At 40.7% G+C, this 19638-nt stretch overlaps 1 protein-coding gene across 1 annotated transcript in view; it reads right to left on the bottom strand.

Annotated features, from left to right (window-relative positions):
• T265_04016 (hypothetical protein) overlaps positions 1–19638 on the bottom strand; it is a gene marked incomplete at both ends in the record, with an annotated part of 96488 nt that overhangs the window by 28317 nt on the left and 48533 nt on the right. Inside the window, one exon of the mRNA XM_009168634.1 lies at positions 2356–2587. Coding sequence (XP_009166898.1) covers positions 2356–2587 — 232 coding nt within the window. The remainder of the gene's footprint in view (positions 1–2355; positions 2588–19638) is intronic.

Raw genomic sequence — 19638 nt, forward strand, 5'->3', positions numbered from 1 at the left:
ACATACATATCTTAAGCTTTGCATTTCAAGCTTCACATAACTATTCTCTGCTTCATACCAATGTTTATTTTTCAACCAACGACATAAAACCGGATGATTTATGGAGATCAATGCTTCACTGTTTTGGTCAAATAAGTCAAAATTGTGTTGCCACGCCCAATTTACGTGTGAAAAAAATCCAAATTCACAAACACTCAGCATTTTTGATATAAATAAAGTAAAGATCAACTAAACAGACACAGCGAATGTAAACGAGATATAATCATTCACCTTTTACTACTGAAAGTTTTGATGAGTTGTTTTTGGGGTGATGAAGTCAGTTAACCCCAGGTGACATATCTCCCTTCTATTGGATGGGGCGGCGCGTAGAACCCACATGGCCTCCACGAGAGTCTGCACTTCAGATGGTGATAATTTACGGAGATGGGTGGTTCCCGCTCTAAGTAGAACCAATTTTCCTCCTTATCAGTATAATATATGGGGTCAGTCAGTTTGATTGGTTTATATGTAAGTATGGGTGATGTACAACCTTGCTTGGTGGGCTTTGGCTCATGAGATTTGTTCCTGTTTTACATCCACAGAAATTGTCGTGAACACCTGCTTTCGGAGAATCATTATTCCCTGGTGCTTCCATAGCGTGCATATTACATAATTGGCGACCCTGCCAGGATGGTTACCGCCCACTGGTAGAACTAACACAGAGATCCTGGCTCTACATATGTGCATACAGGCCTCAGAGCTAGCACGTTGCTCACTCACACACGGTAGACGCAGCCCCAGATACAGCAACCTCTGCACACGCTCACCAGCTTGACGCACCACACCACTAGCACCGATCGGTTCACGTAGGCCATGGTACACCGGGGACGGTGTTCTTCAAAAAGGAGGCCAGTGTAGTATACGGTACCCGTCATTTTGATTGATTTATATGTAAGTATTGGTGATGCACAACCTTGCTTACTGGGCTTTGGCTTATGAACTTTATTCCTGTTTTCCATCCACAGAAATTGTCGTGAACACCTGCCTCCGGAGAATCACTGTCCCCTTGTGCTTCCATAGTGTGCATATTTCAATCAGCCTTATCAGTCAAATCCATAGACGTTACTGGAATGGCTCTGCGGACTTCGCATGACTAACTTTTTGTACCGGGGAATTAACTAAGCAGAAAAAAATTTCGCTTTTGTTTTTTAGTGTATTCGTAATACCTCAACAAGAATGCTTTTTCGAGGAGGAGTTTGCCCTAGTGAGTTCCGCAAATGAGGGTTGAGAACACCTGTTGATATGTGCTAAAAGGCACCAGTACAGTAGACGATCCACTTTCGAATAGAGGTTTTCTCTCTAAGTATTCCACCTAGTTGTAATGTTTCCCACCTATTTTAAGGCAGATGCAATTATTCCTTCGAAATCACACAGGTTTTTCATTGAGGAACACTCATTTATGGACACTGTGTGGATACTTACATTAAAGAGCAACACCAGCTGGTCATATTTATCTCACGCATGATAAATCAAACTTACATCACTGGCAGTGACATCTCCGATGTACATGGAGACAACTCAAGCTAATCCATCAGCTCTCGGAATAATTAGAATCAGAGATTTGAGATAGCACGATGATGCAATTCCGATCTGAGTAGCAGACGTGTCGTCTTCAAACTGATTACTGTATATCAATGTTAGAGAACCAGGAACAATTCCTGGTACGTTATTTATCTATGGGAGAGTCCTAGTCGGCTGAAGGCCCCGTTAAGGGGAAACATTTCGACCGTGCACATCAATCTGAATAGATGATCAGATATCCGGAACAACTCATGGTGGAAAAGGTTACAGATTTTTTTCCATATTTCTCAGACCTATTCAGTCAACCCCACAGCACAGGAGGAACTCATCAACATAAATCCACTGAATTTGTAATTTTTTTCTGCCAGCTTCACGCATTTTTCACAGGTGTTCAGAGAAGCAAAACGCGTATATGCACTTACGCTCTCGGTTCTTACCTCGTGCTGAGTAGGAACTTCTCCTAAATATATTAGTCTCAGCAGCTTTGACTAGCAAAGCTGTAGATTTTTACTGATCATAAACTGGAAGCTTTTTTTCGTGGAGGTAAATGAAAATTCTGGAAATCTGAGTACTGTCTCCGATTTTTTGTGAGCCTTCTAAGTAGCGTTGAAACACTATGATATAGTGAATATGGTCAAATCCGAAACGGTTTCCGAACAGCACATTCAGTTGAAGACTACTGTGAACCAGAGACTGAATGATGAAACGTTGAACTCTCTCATTGACGTCAATTTGATTTGCAAACGAATGCTTGCGTACAAAGTAGACTTATTCTAATCCTGAGGTTGAGCTTACCCGACTAGCCATAACGTAGGCGATACCCGTAGTAAACTGCTCTGGTTTCCGCTGACTACACGAGCAATGGTGAACATTCAAATTCGGTTTCAATCTTTTCTTGAACTCTGGAATAATGCGAACTTTCTGCAGCATTCGACGGTGAGTAAAAATGACCGCTTCGGACACATCACGATCCATGTGGGGAAGTGAAAGAGCAAGTTGCACATCTGTGATAAATTTCACCCGTGACCTGAGGGAATGAGTTACTATTATGTTTTCAGCCTAATGTGACTGCTTTCCTTTAAGGCCGGTTCGATCAAGTATCATAACACAATGGAACAATGTGGACAAAACCCAAGACTAAATATTCAGATGGAAGTGAATTTCCAATGAGTGAGCGATTGCGTGAGCTGAAATGCGTCAATGACCTACGGGAGCTATACATCCGAACTTTCAGTTTATCTGTGGTGGAAGAATACAATCCAGTTGGGCCTGCCTTGTTTTAGCACACTCGCCTACACAAATTCTCAGTTTGAGTAAGTGAGATCACGAACATCTCATGTGTCATTCACAGTATGGTAGTTTGGACTTAATCAGTGTTTCCTGCGAAAAACTGCTTGATGAAGCCTAAGACTATAGAAATTGGGCAGGGAACGCAGCATGAACGATGTCCGTTGGCATTCTGGTAAATAGTCTGCTACTTTTGACATTCAGAAGACCAGATTATTGCAACAAAGCACGGATTGTATTCATCACCATCACATATATACATTACAAAAGTCAAACAGAACCCAGTTTTTTTGACGATACAAAAGAACTGTCAAAGCTAGACTACGGATTGGAAGCTTCAAGTGGAATCACTAAAACGTGTACCATGAAATTGTGATGTGCTGTTACAGAATGTACTTCGGTGCAATAATGAATGTAAACGTGTGCTAAATTCACGGGTTAGAATGCAGAAGCTGCAGAGCTTACACGTATATCTCTGTCAGAATCTCAAACCGTTGATACCTTTCGTCTGCGGGCGAATTAATTTTCCTAGCAGGGCCTAGTTTGATCGCAATGGCTTCCATGCTTCTCTGGATCTGTTTTGTCATAGACCGTTTTGACTCTGTCTCTGGCATCTCGGAAATGACCGCGAGCAAAGGATCCTCTGAAATTTTGAGCTTTTGACCGGGGCAAAGCAGCCTATGAGGCCTCTTCGGAAGGGGTTCTTCCTACTACAAAGCCTTCGATGAACCCCAGAAGTGATTACTCGGTGTTGACATCAGGGGCGACTAATCCTTTTAAGCCCTCGGCAGTCAAACAAAGATGTTTGCCGTCCGCGAGTAAAGTTCGGGCCCCTGGGTCGTGTCATCTATGGAGTGCATTGCAGCGCTATAAACTTAGTCCTTGATAAATATGCTGGAAACATTTTGTTAAAATGATAATTTATGCCTCGCGTTGAAGCTCATCAGGTAGACGTAGTCCTTGTGTAGTCCTCGTATCATGTTACTTTTCCGACACTGCCAATAATGCCTGCTTGATGAAGTCCAGAAAGAGCGAAAGATATATCCGGCTGTTCAGGTTTTTATTGCATAATACGAGCAATGTTAAACCATACTTTGCTATTAGGCACAACATACCAACTAAAACGTGAGATGGACTTTGCGCAGCACATTGAACCGATGGACATCGTAGATGATAGATTCAGCTGAGATTTAGTCGAGCAGTCGGTCAGTCGGTCGGACATCACCTGGTACATGAGTGTATTTCGCCAAGTTCATACCGTGTCCACTGCCCAGTTCCGCATGGAAGATCTGATCTTTACTATTTAAACGGCTGTTTCTCTTTTGGCCAGGATTTTTGGAACTGACAGAATGAGTGATCTGATTGACTGCTTTGATGGGTTCAAATGCTACTTTTGGTCCTACCCACTTGTACGGTTGCACATGGAAACGTGTCTCACCACTTTCGTTCGACGATCAGAAGACCGACATTGTACTTAACGTAAAGACTATGAATGAAAATTTGTGAGTGTACATTGAGCAATACTGCCTGGATCACTTCTAAGCATCTCCATTGCTACAGAATCTTTTGTCGGGAAGGTACCTACAAAAAGCTCCAGTATTTGTGAAATTCACTACAAATGACGATTTTCACTAACACGTCGACTAGTGATATCTGGAAGGTTGAATCCTCCAGATTAAAAACTCAAGACGTTTCTTTTGAATGGTCTGTGACTTCTGATGTGGACGTTCATTCTGAACTGGTATAAAAGGCTTCAATTCACATTGATCAACGTGTACTGTGAATTATTCTTAAGGGCATGAAAATCCAGACCATTTCTAATGTCAACTGTACATTCTTATCATCTGAACACACCGTCATTTGGTTTCGATTCATCGGTCTCACTTCTACAAGTCACGTGTTACATATGCTTACCGGACTAGAATTGCTCCTTGCAATTTTTGAGCTGGTGCAAACTGAGACAAAATATTCATTTTTCGAATAAAAATTTCCTTGAATTCCGAAGGAATTTTGTGTCCTTTTGTCTTCATACCTATCTCATACTTGTCTCAATTTTGGCTATATCGGACAAGGTGTTGTGTGTCACCCATAGCGTAGGGCCAATGTGCGTCATTGTACGACTGTCTCTACATACGTAAGAGCCTTGCATGTTTTCTGGGCTAAGCAAAAGTTCAGTAGCTTACAGTGTAACAGACAGACGTCTTTCGTTTGTTATTTATAGCATCCACGGTTTTGAAGCAATCATATTAAGCGAGTAAGATTATTATCGGATATTTTCCCATTCATTTTTACGGAGACTGTACTCACGGCTTTGTCTGAGAGGAAAGAAATCTGGGTGAAGCAAGGTAGCATCCTCACCCCAGATATGTTCATCAGGTAGTTAAGGCCCATTTGCAGGGGCGTTCCGTCAATTGAAATGTCGTGTACCAATAAAATACGGGTGTCTATCCACTGTATGTTCATCGTGTCTCTTTTTACTTTACGGTCATACATTGCTCATATTGGGTTTATTTTCCCATAGCGGAGCAAAATACCAGAGTTGATATCAACGTTTGCTCCAGAATAAGCTCGTTTTTGCCTTAACGTACATTCTTCTTTAATGTTTCCTTTTTGCATCACGCCTATGAGACTGAATGCAAATCACCAGGCATTTATATGAACCCCCATAGGCATTGAATTGCTTGGATTTTAAGTAGTCTGACGACAAAATGTTCACAGACCCATTGTTTGGAACTAAGCGAAACGTACACACCATATCAACCATCATAGGATAAGATTGTTATGAGAAACGTCACGGATTTACTTGTGATGGTAAGCGCAAAACTCGAGACTTGTGCTCAACTACTTTCGTATAACTAACTCAGAATAATCTTACTGAGATAAGATGTGGTCACTACATAAGTGCTGCATATGCAAATTCTACCACGTTTGTAGGCTATCAAGTTGTACAACAGCGAAAAGGAAATATGCCTCATAAGATATCCTCGAGCAGTTGATCGACTACACTTCAAGCCTCTACAAGAAGCTATCAAGGTCATGTTGATAAACCAAGCCTAGATCATCGAACTTTTCTGAAGGAAACTACATGAGTGAAGTCACTAACTCAGTCTCATCCTCATAACTCTCCCAGCTGTGAAACGCAACCAGGAGAACAAAGGCAAGTTTATTCTACTTTCCAATCGATAATTACTTGGCATTTGTTTCAACGCATGAACAGGGTTATCCCGAACCACGTAGAGAGAAGTGTAAGCGAATCACGTAGTAAAGTTAGCGGCCAAACCACACCTCCTTGCCCGACTGCCACGTGCCGATGATGTTGTTTCTGCTGTTAACTGATGTTTGCAACAATCTGGTCCGCCTTCCAATAAAATAATGAGTTTGTAATCCTGCGGCTACTGAAATACCGCCAATTCTCTCACTATGACCAACAAGGTGCAAATCGAAAGGCCTCTGGGAGGATCGGTATTCGATTGTGTTTTAGGGAAACAGGTTGTGTTGAGAATTGAAACGACTGACTAATAACCCCGACAAGCTGAAGGTAGACGACCCTACAGTGCGGACGTTCATCTTCGATTCATTATGTCTGAAGCAGGCAACGGTTAGGAAGAAGCCACTTCTCTACCAATCATATTCCTTCGAATCTACTTGACCATCCAGTGCCTGATCATATTATCACATTTGCCTTCACACAATCGGACTATGGATTGTCATCAAAGAGCAGGCACGCAACAGCTCAGTTACCAATGACATCTAAACTATTACACTTGAATATGTAGAGGAATATGTCAGAGGCTTCAGGAATCACGGTGGAGCTCACTTTCACATGTTTGACGTGGAGTGTCATCGGCGGCGTCTTAATTAGCGGAAGACTCACCCGGTAGTTGAGAGGTTGCCGTTTCGAGTCTTATCTAGGATCAGCACTAAGAGTAGATAAGTGCATCTTCAAACCCTCTTTTTCACAATGGGACTCTCCGGAAAACCCATCGCCAATGCAAACAACCTACAATACTTACTCGGAAATTTTGTTTTGTTAACCTGGTGTGTAAGTTAAAAATTCTCTCAAAGGAACTTTCATCCCATTCGATTCATTTGAATGTTCACCATATCATCCACCAACAAAACCGCTACAACTGGTGAAAAGTAATTAGTTGCTTAGACCTCCGGAGAGAGCTGATGTTTGCAAACCAGCTGAACAGCAGTGTAAAAGAAAACGTCAAAAAGACAAAATTTGGCAGTAACAAAGCCTCACATAATTGATTGTTACACTGCCGGATTTTTTAATCGCTGTAACCATTTCGTATCAATCAGTCGCGCAGGCTTCTCGAGAATTCTAGGTTGGACAACTCCTGAGTGTCGACAGATTGCACACGTCCCGCATGACGGTTGTCACCTACATGATTCAGAGATAAAACGTTTGCTGTAACAATCAACTTCAAAGGGTTAAACATAATCAAAGGCTTCAGGAAGGTCGAGGAAATGGAAGAACATAATTCAGCCAATAACAATACACACAACCGACATTCCCAACCCTTGAAAACAATACGTATAATGTGACGGCCAGGATATGTTAAAAGTGACTAGTTTTGGCAGACTTTGTTGCATCCCTTGAACAGTTATACAGTGTGCGGCATTAAACACAACTAGGTAAATTCAAACATTGAGTCATGTAAGGTAGTTTTTCGGATGGACTCATCAAAACAATATTTTATGGTTCGTCACGTCCCATGAAGGACTAACGCTACATTACACAATTGTCGCTCATCCAGGTCATGTATTCCATATTTTTCCCATAGAACCGACATTCGCATTCATCACTACGCATTTGCAGGTGGCAGTTCAGGTGGTCAAAGCAACCTCTGGACACCTAAAGCACAAAACACGTTTTGAATCCTACCCACTGATCATGCTGATGGAAGCACTAGTTCATGTGTTGTGAAAGTGAGACTATGAACAACTGGTTGAAAACATCATAAAATAGACGTTCAGCTGGAGTCAAGGTGAATCTCTCGTCAAAACTGAATTGGTATGCAAATGAGTGTATTAGACTGATTTCGTGCAACTTGATTTCAAGCAGAATATAAACTTGACGGAGACTCGGAGACTGCTCCTACCCTATGAGCTCCAAGAATTGCGAAACCAATCGTGGGCTGTCGGATAGTTTTCAGCAACCTTTTCTTTTGCGTATTGAGTGTAAAATTTGTGACAGTTACGAAAGTTAAGGATCTTGAAACTGGAATTCAACTTGCGGCGTCAATAGTAGTCAAAGTTGGGAGAAATTTATCAAAATTTTATTGACAGCAGAAGATTGTACATTAGCAAGTTTGGTGACGTGTAGAAAGTGAAGGAGGCAAAAGCAAAGAGCATGGATTCGGATATCAAGTTTATGCTTGTGACGAATCCTTGCACAGATCATGGAAAAATGTGTCAGCATCAGCTCAAACCTTGCCCAATTTTGTCGAAGACAATTTTGATGATTTTTTGGTAAAAATGCGAACTATACTTTATAATTAAGTAGCGTATTGAGTGTAAAATTTGTGACAGTTACGAAAGTTAAGGATCTTGAAACTGGAATTCAACTTGCGGCGTCAATAGTAGTCAAAGTTGGGAGAAATTTATCAAAATTTTATTGACAGCAGAAGATTGTACATTAGCAAGTTTGGTGACGTGTAGAAAGTGAAGGAGGCAAAAGCAAAGAGCATGGATTCGGATATCAAGTTTATGCTTGTGACGAATCCTTGCACAGATCATGGAAAAATGTGTCAGCATCAGCTCAAACCTTGCCCAATTTTGTCGAAGACAATTTTGATGATTTTTTGGTAAAAATGCGAACTATACTTTATAACCAAAAGCAGCTTTTGAGGCAGGTGCAATTAAATGTCCAAATCAATAATTTCTGCACTATGGTATCCAAACTCCCTAAAAGAGTGTGTGAAAAATCTCACTCAGAAGAATAATTTGTTTGAATGCGAAAAGAGTGAATGGTCCTTAAAAAGACAGGTTGATGGAATAAAATAAGGTAATCTTATTAAGAATCAATCTTTGCGTTTCTTTGCACCAGTCTTTATGAAACGCTCCAGTTCCCCTGTGTGAAATTACATTATCTAACCAAAATATTATTTTGATATGTACTGGGTGTTAGTGGTCACTGCTGAGCTTCTTCCAGAGAAAGATTTTTAAGGTACAAGGACCCGACATCAAATTAATCCCCTTGAAATATACATATGGTTGGTATAATTTTCTGGATTATTCGTGTGAGTGGCCGCAGTCAGGTTCCAGAAATATGAATGGAGTTTGATTTAGGTTAACTTATAATCACTTTACATATTGCAGATAATTTAGTCAGGACATAAATCCTCAATTCGAAAACTTCATCAATCAATGTTAGTTGAGTCTGCTTGGTTCAAGCAGTGCCTGACATGAATTCTCAGCCCTGGTCAGATGATTGCTCAGCCTCACATGTAAGTAATGGTGTAAGTAGTAGTGCCGTGTGCACTACGTGAATGTGTGAGGGAGTGCACTATAATTCACTATAACATATGCAAACGTTCTAGACGTAATGTAATGCCAAGTAATGTATTATTAGCAAGCCAGTCTGCCGGCGTTCTCATCAAACTTGGAAAGTAGAATCTTAGCAGGAAACGTGCATCGGTATCCGTAACATCGGTCCAGGTGAACAATGAGAAAAACGGTACCCAGCTCATTTAGTTGAAAAATGACATAGTTAATAGACTGAGTTGAGCCCCACGCGAGCACCATCCCAAGTTTCAAAAGAGTATTCAATTACACACATGACTTTCTGTTATCCGAAATTTTGTGTCGCATTTAAATACTTCCGCAAACTAGAATAGCAGGGAGAAAAATCACAGTGGTCGTACTTATAGGCAATATTAGTTACTTTAGTGCGCTTTGCAGTGCAATGGAAAATTAATGCCTACTTCATATTTTGAGTATTTTTTTCGGTGTAACCACCAACCAGTAAACCACGATAACAACTTCGAATAACTCACTTAGTTGTCTCGTTCTGTTTCTCGTGAAGTTCAGGTTCCGTTAGTTTCTAGCTTTCCGAGCGTTTCGCTTAACTTCACAACATTCAGCGCACATTTTCGCACTCTCTGCACTAAATTTACTGCCATTTGTTTCCTTTGTTTTTAGACAATAAGGAAATGTTTTCCTTTTCACACCGTTTCATCTTCCTTTATTTTCTGTCCATCACCTTCATCAAACGTTTCTCGTGTCGCTGTTCTCAAATGAACGGAGTAACGATCATAGTACTGCCTCGTGTCATTCCGCAATTTTGTATGCCGCGACGCGGCTAGAGGGGGCAAGTCCTCGCGAACATTGCACTGCCATCGCTACGCTCCGCTGCGCTCGCTAACAACGCACTGATGATGTCAACTCGATTGGTGATGAAATGTTTACAGTTAAATTGTGCAGCTCAGCGAACAAACCAACGGCCATCTGGGCTGCCTGAGCTACCAACATTCTCTTCCATAGCTTGAAGGTATCGCATCAGTGCACTGTCGACCTTCCACAGATTATAACATCATTCTACCACAGCACCACAAGACTATCAGTTTTCCAACTGTTGGACAGAACGTAAGTTTTCTCAAATCACATCTTTTCTCAATATGCTGGGTCGTTTTTGTTCGAGTTCTCAGCTGACACGTACTCCGTAGTCTAGTTCGCATCTGAATGAGGGTTGTCAAACTGGTAGGTCTCTCAGTGGATGCCTTATAGTCATGCTCTCTTTGTCTACCCAAGTCCAGTGTGGGAGTGTCAGAGGGATGGAAAAAGTTACAAAACCTGAGTGCCAAAAGAGTGTCTGGGTCTGGATGCTGTCATTTTCAATATTTTGCAGATGGAAGTCCGCAGGAAGTCGTGAGTAATTAGCTGATGAAGATACGAAATGATAGCTCTTATTAAAATAAAGTCGTGGGACGGTTTATCAATTACCATGTTCCGGTTTACCTGACGAGATGCGATTCGGGATAATTGAGGCACTCAATATTGTTCTCAATCTTATAGTGAGCATGTTACAATTAGTTTTCAGAAACATTTTCGCATTATTAGCCTTGAAATCGACGCACATTCAGAGCCAAATTCTTCACCTCTCAAAGAATAGCACTCTAAAAATCTTTCAAAAAGACCAGGAAGTTTAATTTGTACTCTGTGCTTCTAAGTGTTTTTATGCAAGCTGGGTACCTGAACATATTAGAAATCACTTAATATGAATTTCACCTGCATGTCAGATTAAAAAGCAGTAGAGGTGGAACTACATTTGATTGGTGCCTTGTGAGTTCTTCAGACCGTCAGATCCGTTTGAAAGGTTGGAAAGGGTTAGACATCATTTGATCTTAACTTAGGTGACGGTGTCCACACACTCTTTGGAGATAACAATGTTAAAGTTTTTGGGCTAGTAGGACCACTTAAGAATATCGGTAACGATGTCCTTTATCGACTAATCTTTTCACAAGAAAACAGTTGTACAGGTGCCTTTCATAGCAACCCTACAGCAGTTATCTGAGTTAACTGGTTACTTTCTGGAGGGATGTTTATACTGGAAGACGCATCATAGAACAAAAAAGTGAACGATTTTACAGGTTTTCTTTCCCTGAGAGTGGTTTCCCAAGTGAGATGAAATCGTACAGCCCGGTGGGCACCAAAGAACAGGACATTAACCCAGAATATCGTTTTTCAATTCAATGACAGGCTCATCAGTAGCATTTTCATCAAAACTGGATGCATTTTGGAAGAATTATCACATCTTTAATTGCATTGGACGGATTTCTAGGGTGGGATGGAAAAATTTAATGATTTAGTTTAGAAATTCGCATGCGAATCTTTGATTCAATTCCAAAGGCCACATTTTTTATCATGTGCTTGTGGACCGTAAGGCTGGTTCTTAGGAAATATTTGTTATATTCTAGTTTATTAAAAGCAGTCAAACAATACCAACGCCAAATCTCTGATTTTCCATAGACTTATTGATGACACGCAAGCTGCTAGCATTACTGTACGATCAGCATTGTGTGTGGCAGTAACAACAACGTCTCCTTTCAATGGAGACCCGTAGGTACATAGGTGATCTTTGCCCGGAGGGTATATCGTATTTTGTTCGTTAAATACATCGTTCCCTCAGTTAACTCCATTTAAAAATGCACACTCCCTCAATTTCATGTTAAGCCTTCACTCTGAGATGTCAGTTTCTTCCAACCTGCAGTTTTGTGACGAGCTCTGATCGCACCACTTAGGAAATTCATCAACCAACCAAAACTGAACAGCTTCTCAGAGAAATAAACCTGGGAAAACAAAAGAGACCTATTCCTATTAGGTCATGCATTGAGTGCTGAAGTGATACCAAGGATCACAGTATCATTTGGACGTAGCGAGAGGACTTGCGATGCGGGAAGTTTTTTTTAAGCAAACCAGCCAACAATGCTACTAAATTCTCACTAATGTAAAAATGTAAGGAATGACCAAATACATGACCATTTCAGTTACCTTGACAATAGTGCCTGAGTATAGGGCAGAAACAGGAATGGCGTTGGAAATGACTGACTCGCATTCCGAATGGTGTGCTAAACGCATCACTTTCGTAAGTCCAGCAGATCAGAACAGGCCTCTGGTTGGCTGGGCTTGACTGTGTCTATATGCCGGTTCAGACAAAACGCTTCACACATGCTATTTTCCAAGGCTTTCAGGCCCGTCATTTAAGAGGTGCTGAGCATTTAATACAACTGTCAGAAGTTGAAGCGACAGCTTGATTAAGCAACCTAACTATGCATTAAACGCTGGGAGAGAGTTCCACTTGCCCCATTATACGGTGATTTATTCTGACATGAATTCGAAGCTTAGTCTAGAATTAGCATTTAATCGGGCAGCACTGCGGCTGGACGTATTTGGATAGCTATCAGACAACTGTTGGATTCTGGAACATCGCTCGACTGGCTCATCATGTTGCACGTTGCCCGATTGGATTTTGATGAACAATATTGTTCGAAACCTGCAAGCCCTTCTCGGAATACGAACGTCAGATAAATTGTACGGCAGTTCGTTAAATGTGCAACGATATTCAAAACAATGACTTTACAAACCTTGGTCGGGTTTGGATCCATTCAATTTTGGATTAATTATTTGTCTGTGGTTATGCTGCTCTGTAAATTGACCGGTGATTAGAAGGATCAATGACAGGTTCCTCTCGAGCCGAAAGATTTCCGCAGAGCTTCATACGATTTATAGACAACATGTCGAGCTTGCTTCAGTAGTCCAAACACGTCTTCTGACATACGCCAGGGAAATTGTATTTCGTAATGTCACTAAATCCAATACCGAGGGGAGTTCATTTGGAATATAGCTTCACCTAGGTCGTTAAGATTTGGATTCCGCTGCCCAAAGGATCGCGAGTGGTTTGCCAGATTCTTATCATATGTGCTGTTCACTAGCATCGGAATATTTTTATCGCTCTCACAGCAATTTAAAGGACTGAGATGTTTTCGGCTGAAACCCTTCTGAGTTGTCCAATGGAATGAAAGTTAAGTTAGCGATTCCTTAGCAGAGAGATGCAAGGTCCGATTTATCATGATTGAAGGGAGGCATTCGCACAGTGATGACAGCTGCTCAGTTCGGGTAAAATGAACTAAACTGTTCACACTAGAGAGAGTCCTTCGGCATATTCTAAGTCATAATGTACTTTTAAAAATTTTGTGGTCTGTGGCGAGAACCACTAGTATGTTGAGGACAAATTTGTGTAAAGTTACCGTGTCTTTAGTTATGGATATCCGAATAGAGTAAGTAAGATTCTCATCAGACTGACTAGTGACCGCAGAATTGAAGACAGTCAAATACCACGATGCGAACGTTATGTATGGAATAGAATAACAAGGTTGTGTCCGACAGTTTTAGATCGACCGAGTTGGTACGACGGTGTCTATGGTTGTCGGTAAAGAAGCGACACAAGTGGATTGAAGTTGAATTACAAAGCACGAGCCGAAGAAACTTCCAGTGATCACCTTACTTGAAACCTACACTGTGGTAGCACGTGATAACTGGTTGAGTGCAAGACAGTTGGTGGACAGATGCACCCCATTATTTGTTCCAACTCTCCTATTGTGCTACGCTGTTCAACTGTTTGCTTGTTCACAAAAGCTTTCCTGCTTTTCTACAAAGACTAAAATTGTACATCTCGGAAAACTAGAATGGGCCAACTGGAAATTTTTGCCTGCAATGGTTCTTCGGTGTTTTCAAGTATAGTATAGGTTTTAAACAACTGTACTGAGGAACCAAGTGCGCAAAGGAAAACGCCTGACGTAAAACTTGTCCCTTCGCGGAAATTGGGGCAAAATTAAACAGTAGTTTGTCCAAATTTGATAGGTGACATAAGTACTAGCACCAAACGCATTCCTTCAATTATTCTTCGTAGTTGGTGTACAAACCTAGTAACTAAGCTAAGTAGGTCTGTTACAGACTTCACTTCGTTAGTGGGGCTGATATAACATGTGAACGGTCCGGTAGTGGTCACTAAACAGCTCATCATTTTACATTCCTCTCCAGCAGCTATCACCTTGATTGGTGGTGAAAGGTTGGCAAAAGTCATTTCAAAAACGCGGAGCGATTAAAACATAAGCAACTCAGAAATGACTGATGAAATCATTTCACAATCCTTATTACATTTCTTTTTGTTTTTGCACTGAACCTACAAATAGGAAACGTCCCAAATTCTTGTTCCTCTTAGATGGGGTTTCTTACATGGAGAGAATACCCCGGTAAACCAACTCTCTGTTACATGAGATGCTTTTCGCGGTTGACAAAGTGATAGCTCCGGCCAATTGATAACTGTTGGTAATCATTTACTGTTGAGTGGAAAAAAGCGGTCATGGTTTTCACCTCGTATGTGTTCTTTATAAAATGAGAAGAATGTACACAAAAAAAGATATTTGAAAACTTTGGAGTATCAGTACTCCGTAGCGATGTACGTTCAAAACAGAGTTCTTGTGTTGCTCGTGTGGTTAGGTCATCTGGATGGAGTCTTCGTGAGCTCGCTGCACTTAGCTGGAATAAATGACCGCTTGTCGCTTTCAGTGTCTTTAATTCTGTCAGTTCTTTTCTAGTTTGTCTGACTGTGCATTTGGAGGCCTAAACAATTTAGAATGTTTGGGGCAGGCCAACACTAGGTCGCTCCACCCACTATTTTATCTTCGTTTCACTTCAGAGCTTTTACTTTATTTAACTAAGCTTTGTAGCTGTACGGTAGTGGTACATTACTGCAAACATTAAGGCTGCTATTTCTGTTTATGATTCTCATGCTGATTATGCCCCAGAATGAACTCACTGGCAATGGAGTCAACCAAGAACCATGAGCGATTCTCGAAGACCGACGTTCTGTTCTTCTGTCAGTTAACCGGCGACATAATTTTCCAGCCTGATCAACCAGAAAACAGGCAAGTTGTCCTCGATATTCATTCGTCTTTAATGTAGAAAGTGTTAAGAGAAAAGGTACATCGTAATTTGAGTAGAACTGAAAGAATCTCCGGTAAATCCAAGTATCGATTTATTAGTTCATTCCGTCTCAAATAGAGGTTCTCATGCAAATCCTTGCGAGCATGGGAATGCAAGGATTATCGATTCCAACTGAATTCGCTCCTATTCGATTCCGTTATGTCATAAGTGCTTATTGTGCTTACCGTTACAAGTTCCTTGCAAGAACTGATATTTAATGCAGTAGCAATACTTCCGCTTCAATGTTCGACCACTCGAATTTAATTAAACCACCATATTCTGCACCAATGCTTTCAAGCAGTTCACTCCAGCTTTATCACGCTTTATTTCTGATAATATGCTGTTAAATTCCAGGTCAGCATATGCAAGTAACTAAATCACAACACGGTTTGTCTGACGGAAATTATCAATTGCCAATCATCATTGCAGGCTAAATACCATTTGCAAAAACTGAAGAAATGCACCAGAACAGCGGGAAGTCGAACGATCTACTCTAAAGAGTGACAGTTCTCTCTGTATTATTTGAGAACAAGCTAAAAACGCTGGCTAAAACGCTGTGTGTTACCCAACAGCTGTGATGTTTTTCCCAAGTTTCTCCAACGAACTGGACAACACAGCTTTAGCTGGTTATGTGGAACAGGCTTCGATCATCCTGGTTAAAGACAAAACGATAAGGTGGGTGTCGGAAACATTCGTGGTTCTGCAAACAGGGGGGATGTATGAAAACTGGTTCAACCGGCAACCAGAAGATTGATAACGTTATTCACTCGGTTAATTCCACCTGAAGGTTTTCCGTTTTAATACACACTGTACATATATCGTCATTTACAGGGGAATTTGTAAATTTATTTACTTACCCTTAGCAATGACTATTTATGGCTGTTTTGGTCTTTTCATCTTTTCTGTCGCAAAACTTTCTGTGCCGCTTAGAACATGCGGGTAGCATTCTTATCCAAAACCATTTCAGTGATAACCGGCATTAGTGCATGCCTCGTCCCGCCAACCATTCGATATAAATGCCAAACAGTATGTAATTTAATGGTTTTTAGAATACAAGGAGTGGCATTTTATGGCACCATCTCCAGCATGAAGAACCGCCGCTTAGTGGCACGCAGTAAGAAGACACGGGTCGGACAATTCAATCTATTATTCAATTATAAATACCCTTTTCCAACTTTTCTGGCACGAACTTATTTATTTTATCCCACCCACAATGGGTGTTTTGCTGTTACGAATTAAAATAATGACTTCATGAATGTAAAAGGTCACGTGCTTGCTGCACAGTGCTTTGTGAATAAGGTTAAGCCAACTAATGCTTTGTGCATGCTTCATCAACCAAACGTACAGTGACAGAGCTGTATATTGCCGCTAGCTCTTGACCAAATTTTTCAAATAACTTGAGTTCATGCCATCTCACAATCTTCAAATCCTCATTGAAAAATTTGGGTACGCCAATGTTTGCTCTCTCATATCGGGATACTGCATAAACATGTAATGGCGAATCACGTTTCGTATGAAGTTCATATGATACTAATTCAAAACTTGCACACCTTTACTTCATTTGATAAATATGGAAAATGAAGATTCTCTGAGAGTTATTCTAGGATTCTAAAAATTTCAACAGGTTACACACTACTGGATTTTTCCCCATTTGTTGGTTAAATTATTCTGCATTCGTATTCCTGTGCAAGTGCCTTTGCAAAAGGTTGTCGCAAGTGCCATTCTTCTTGGACACAAGGACGAGTAAACTGTGACAACTGCGAATGACAGTCTGATAAGACCAAGAGAAACAAGTTATCCTGCCGAGTGGAATGGATTTTCCCAAAAGGTTTTATTTCATCAGTTGATGAAGAGAGGCATTTTTAGAAATATGCACTCCAGATTTGTTTTACTGTTGAGTCGTTTGTTGCTATATTTTGTGCTAGGTCTATAAGACTATGAACTGCGTTTCCAACAAAAAAAGCTTTAAACGAGGCATTTGGACGTAAAAACCAGCCCCCATGCTCGAGCCACACACATGGTATGAAGTCTTATGTTACAAACCATTGGCCAAAACACCTTTCGGTAAAAAATGTGGCAACATTGGGTAGAACATTAATTAAAAGTGGCTACCCTGTGGATCAGTTGACTGATTGTTTGAATGGCATGAACTGAACAAGTCAAACGACAGAATTTCCTGGTGAAAGCACAGTCAGTTGATAGGGTTGTTAACCAAGTGATCTAGTAATCCATCATGTTCACCTGTCAGACTGATGGTGTAGTTCACCGTCGGTTAGGTGGCACATCGAGAACATCCCTACTCCTCGACGGTGTTTAACATTGATGTCATGATATCGATGATGATGATGACTGCTCCTAGAATTTAGCAATCCGAAAAATTTCATGTTGGTAAAAATTATTGTATTTCCTCGATAACATTAACGACTGATTGTTATGACAACAGATTTCTTCTCAAAAGAAGACATAACAAAGCTTTTCAAATCTCACTTGTTTAAACGGTTTCTGGCAAAAGCTCCATTTTTCAGTCATAGAGCTCATAAGTATTCCTGACTTATCTTGATCAGTACTACTGTCATCCTGTTTAGTGACTAAAGTCTCGTGTGTGTTGCGTATCAGGTTACTCGTAACTCGTTATGTCGGAGTCTGCCTGAGTTCGATGTAATTACAATGACGTACTTTCCGCCATTATGTTCTCCCTTGCCACCGATGAGTCAATCGAATCAGCCTTTTTACCGGGCCAAACACTGGAAGAAATCATTAACTTACACCACCATGAGAACCGTTCCACATGACCGCATCATTGTTAGCTTCGTCCAAATCAGACACGAATAGAGTCATACACTCATACCTACCACAATACACATTGACAATCAAAAACTCGCTGGAATATTCCCATTTTCAAGTTATAACAACGTCATCTGGGCGGAGATAACCATCGGGTGGTAAACCTCCCGTAAGACGCTCTGTTACGTTGTCCTTACAACCATTTAGGGCGGTTAATTTTGACATCCCTGATTTTATCACCCTATTCTAAAGACCCCGTGTCAGCTGGCTATCATGCGTGAAGTGAAATGTAGCAGGCTTTGAAGAAGTGACCTCTCACATATAACATCTGATGGAAACCACATTCTTCACATATGGAAATGAGTGGGAATTCAAGCAAGAGTGCATCCGTACACTTTATTTAAATTCTCGAAATTTTAACACAAAAATGTTGGCGACTTACTGAATTCGGGGGATGGTTTGACCGTCTAGCAAAGGCAAGAGCTGCATCTCAGTTTGGTTTACCTGAACATTTCAAGGGCCCATACAATTGTTTGTGTAAATCTTCAGTCAAATGCAGAGATTTGGCCACGGAAAACACTTTAGAGACGTACATCACACATCAGCTAGTACCTTCCAAGTTATGCACGCGAATTCGTACGAGAAAGCAGAGGCCTAATAAATCTAAAACATTAAGCATCATTTTCAGAAAACTTCTGGGAGTGCATCGTTTTACATTACTCTGCTTGTTTCTTTTATTTTCTTAAAAAAATTGGATACCGTGAAATGGCTTGGCCATGGCGAGTGGACTACCTTCCACAGCTCGTTCCATGTGTGTGACAAACGGCAGTTACCTATTACGTTCACTCTGGAAAGAATGTTTTCAAAATGTGATGACTTAAGATAGCAGAAATGCACCATTGGGATATAGGTCCGGCTTAAAACAAATGGTTTCTGTTTACCTCCTTGGAAGTGGGAACATGTAGTAAAATGACACATAAGTGCACAAGGCCCCAGAATTTTTTAAACGTTGATAGGCTTCCAATTTCAACTTATTTGAGCAGGGTGCCTAAAGAACAGTGGATGGGCCTGTATTCGAAATACAAATATACTTGCAAAAGCTCATGTCCGTATGAACATTATTGGCTATCTGTAAACACTTTGTGATAACAAACCACCTATGGTTCCCTAGATCAGATACCTTGCAACTCGGTTGGTCAACCTTATCTTGTGTTTTGTAGAGGACCATTTGAACTGTGTTGACAGAAACAACAAACAAACAACTATAAAGTAATCGGAATTCGTACTGAATACTTACCGACATACAATATTATTCTACTCTGAATATGGAATCGTCAGTCACGTGCGGTGTCCTAATATGAGTGGTTGATAAAACCCGTAGATATGGGTGGTTCATTGTCGTAGTCTCGGAATTGAAATAATTCGACCAATAAAATTTGTTGGTGTAATTACTATCCCCTTAACTATAAATTCCTTTTCAAAGTGTCGTGAAATCATACAAAAGAAGGAGAC

The sequence above is a fragment of the Opisthorchis viverrini genome (genome assembly GCF_000715545.1).
Source record: "Opisthorchis viverrini unplaced genomic scaffold opera_v5_62, whole genome shotgun sequence".
Classification (NCBI taxonomy): Eukaryota; Metazoa; Platyhelminthes; class Trematoda; order Opisthorchiida; family Opisthorchiidae; genus Opisthorchis; species Opisthorchis viverrini.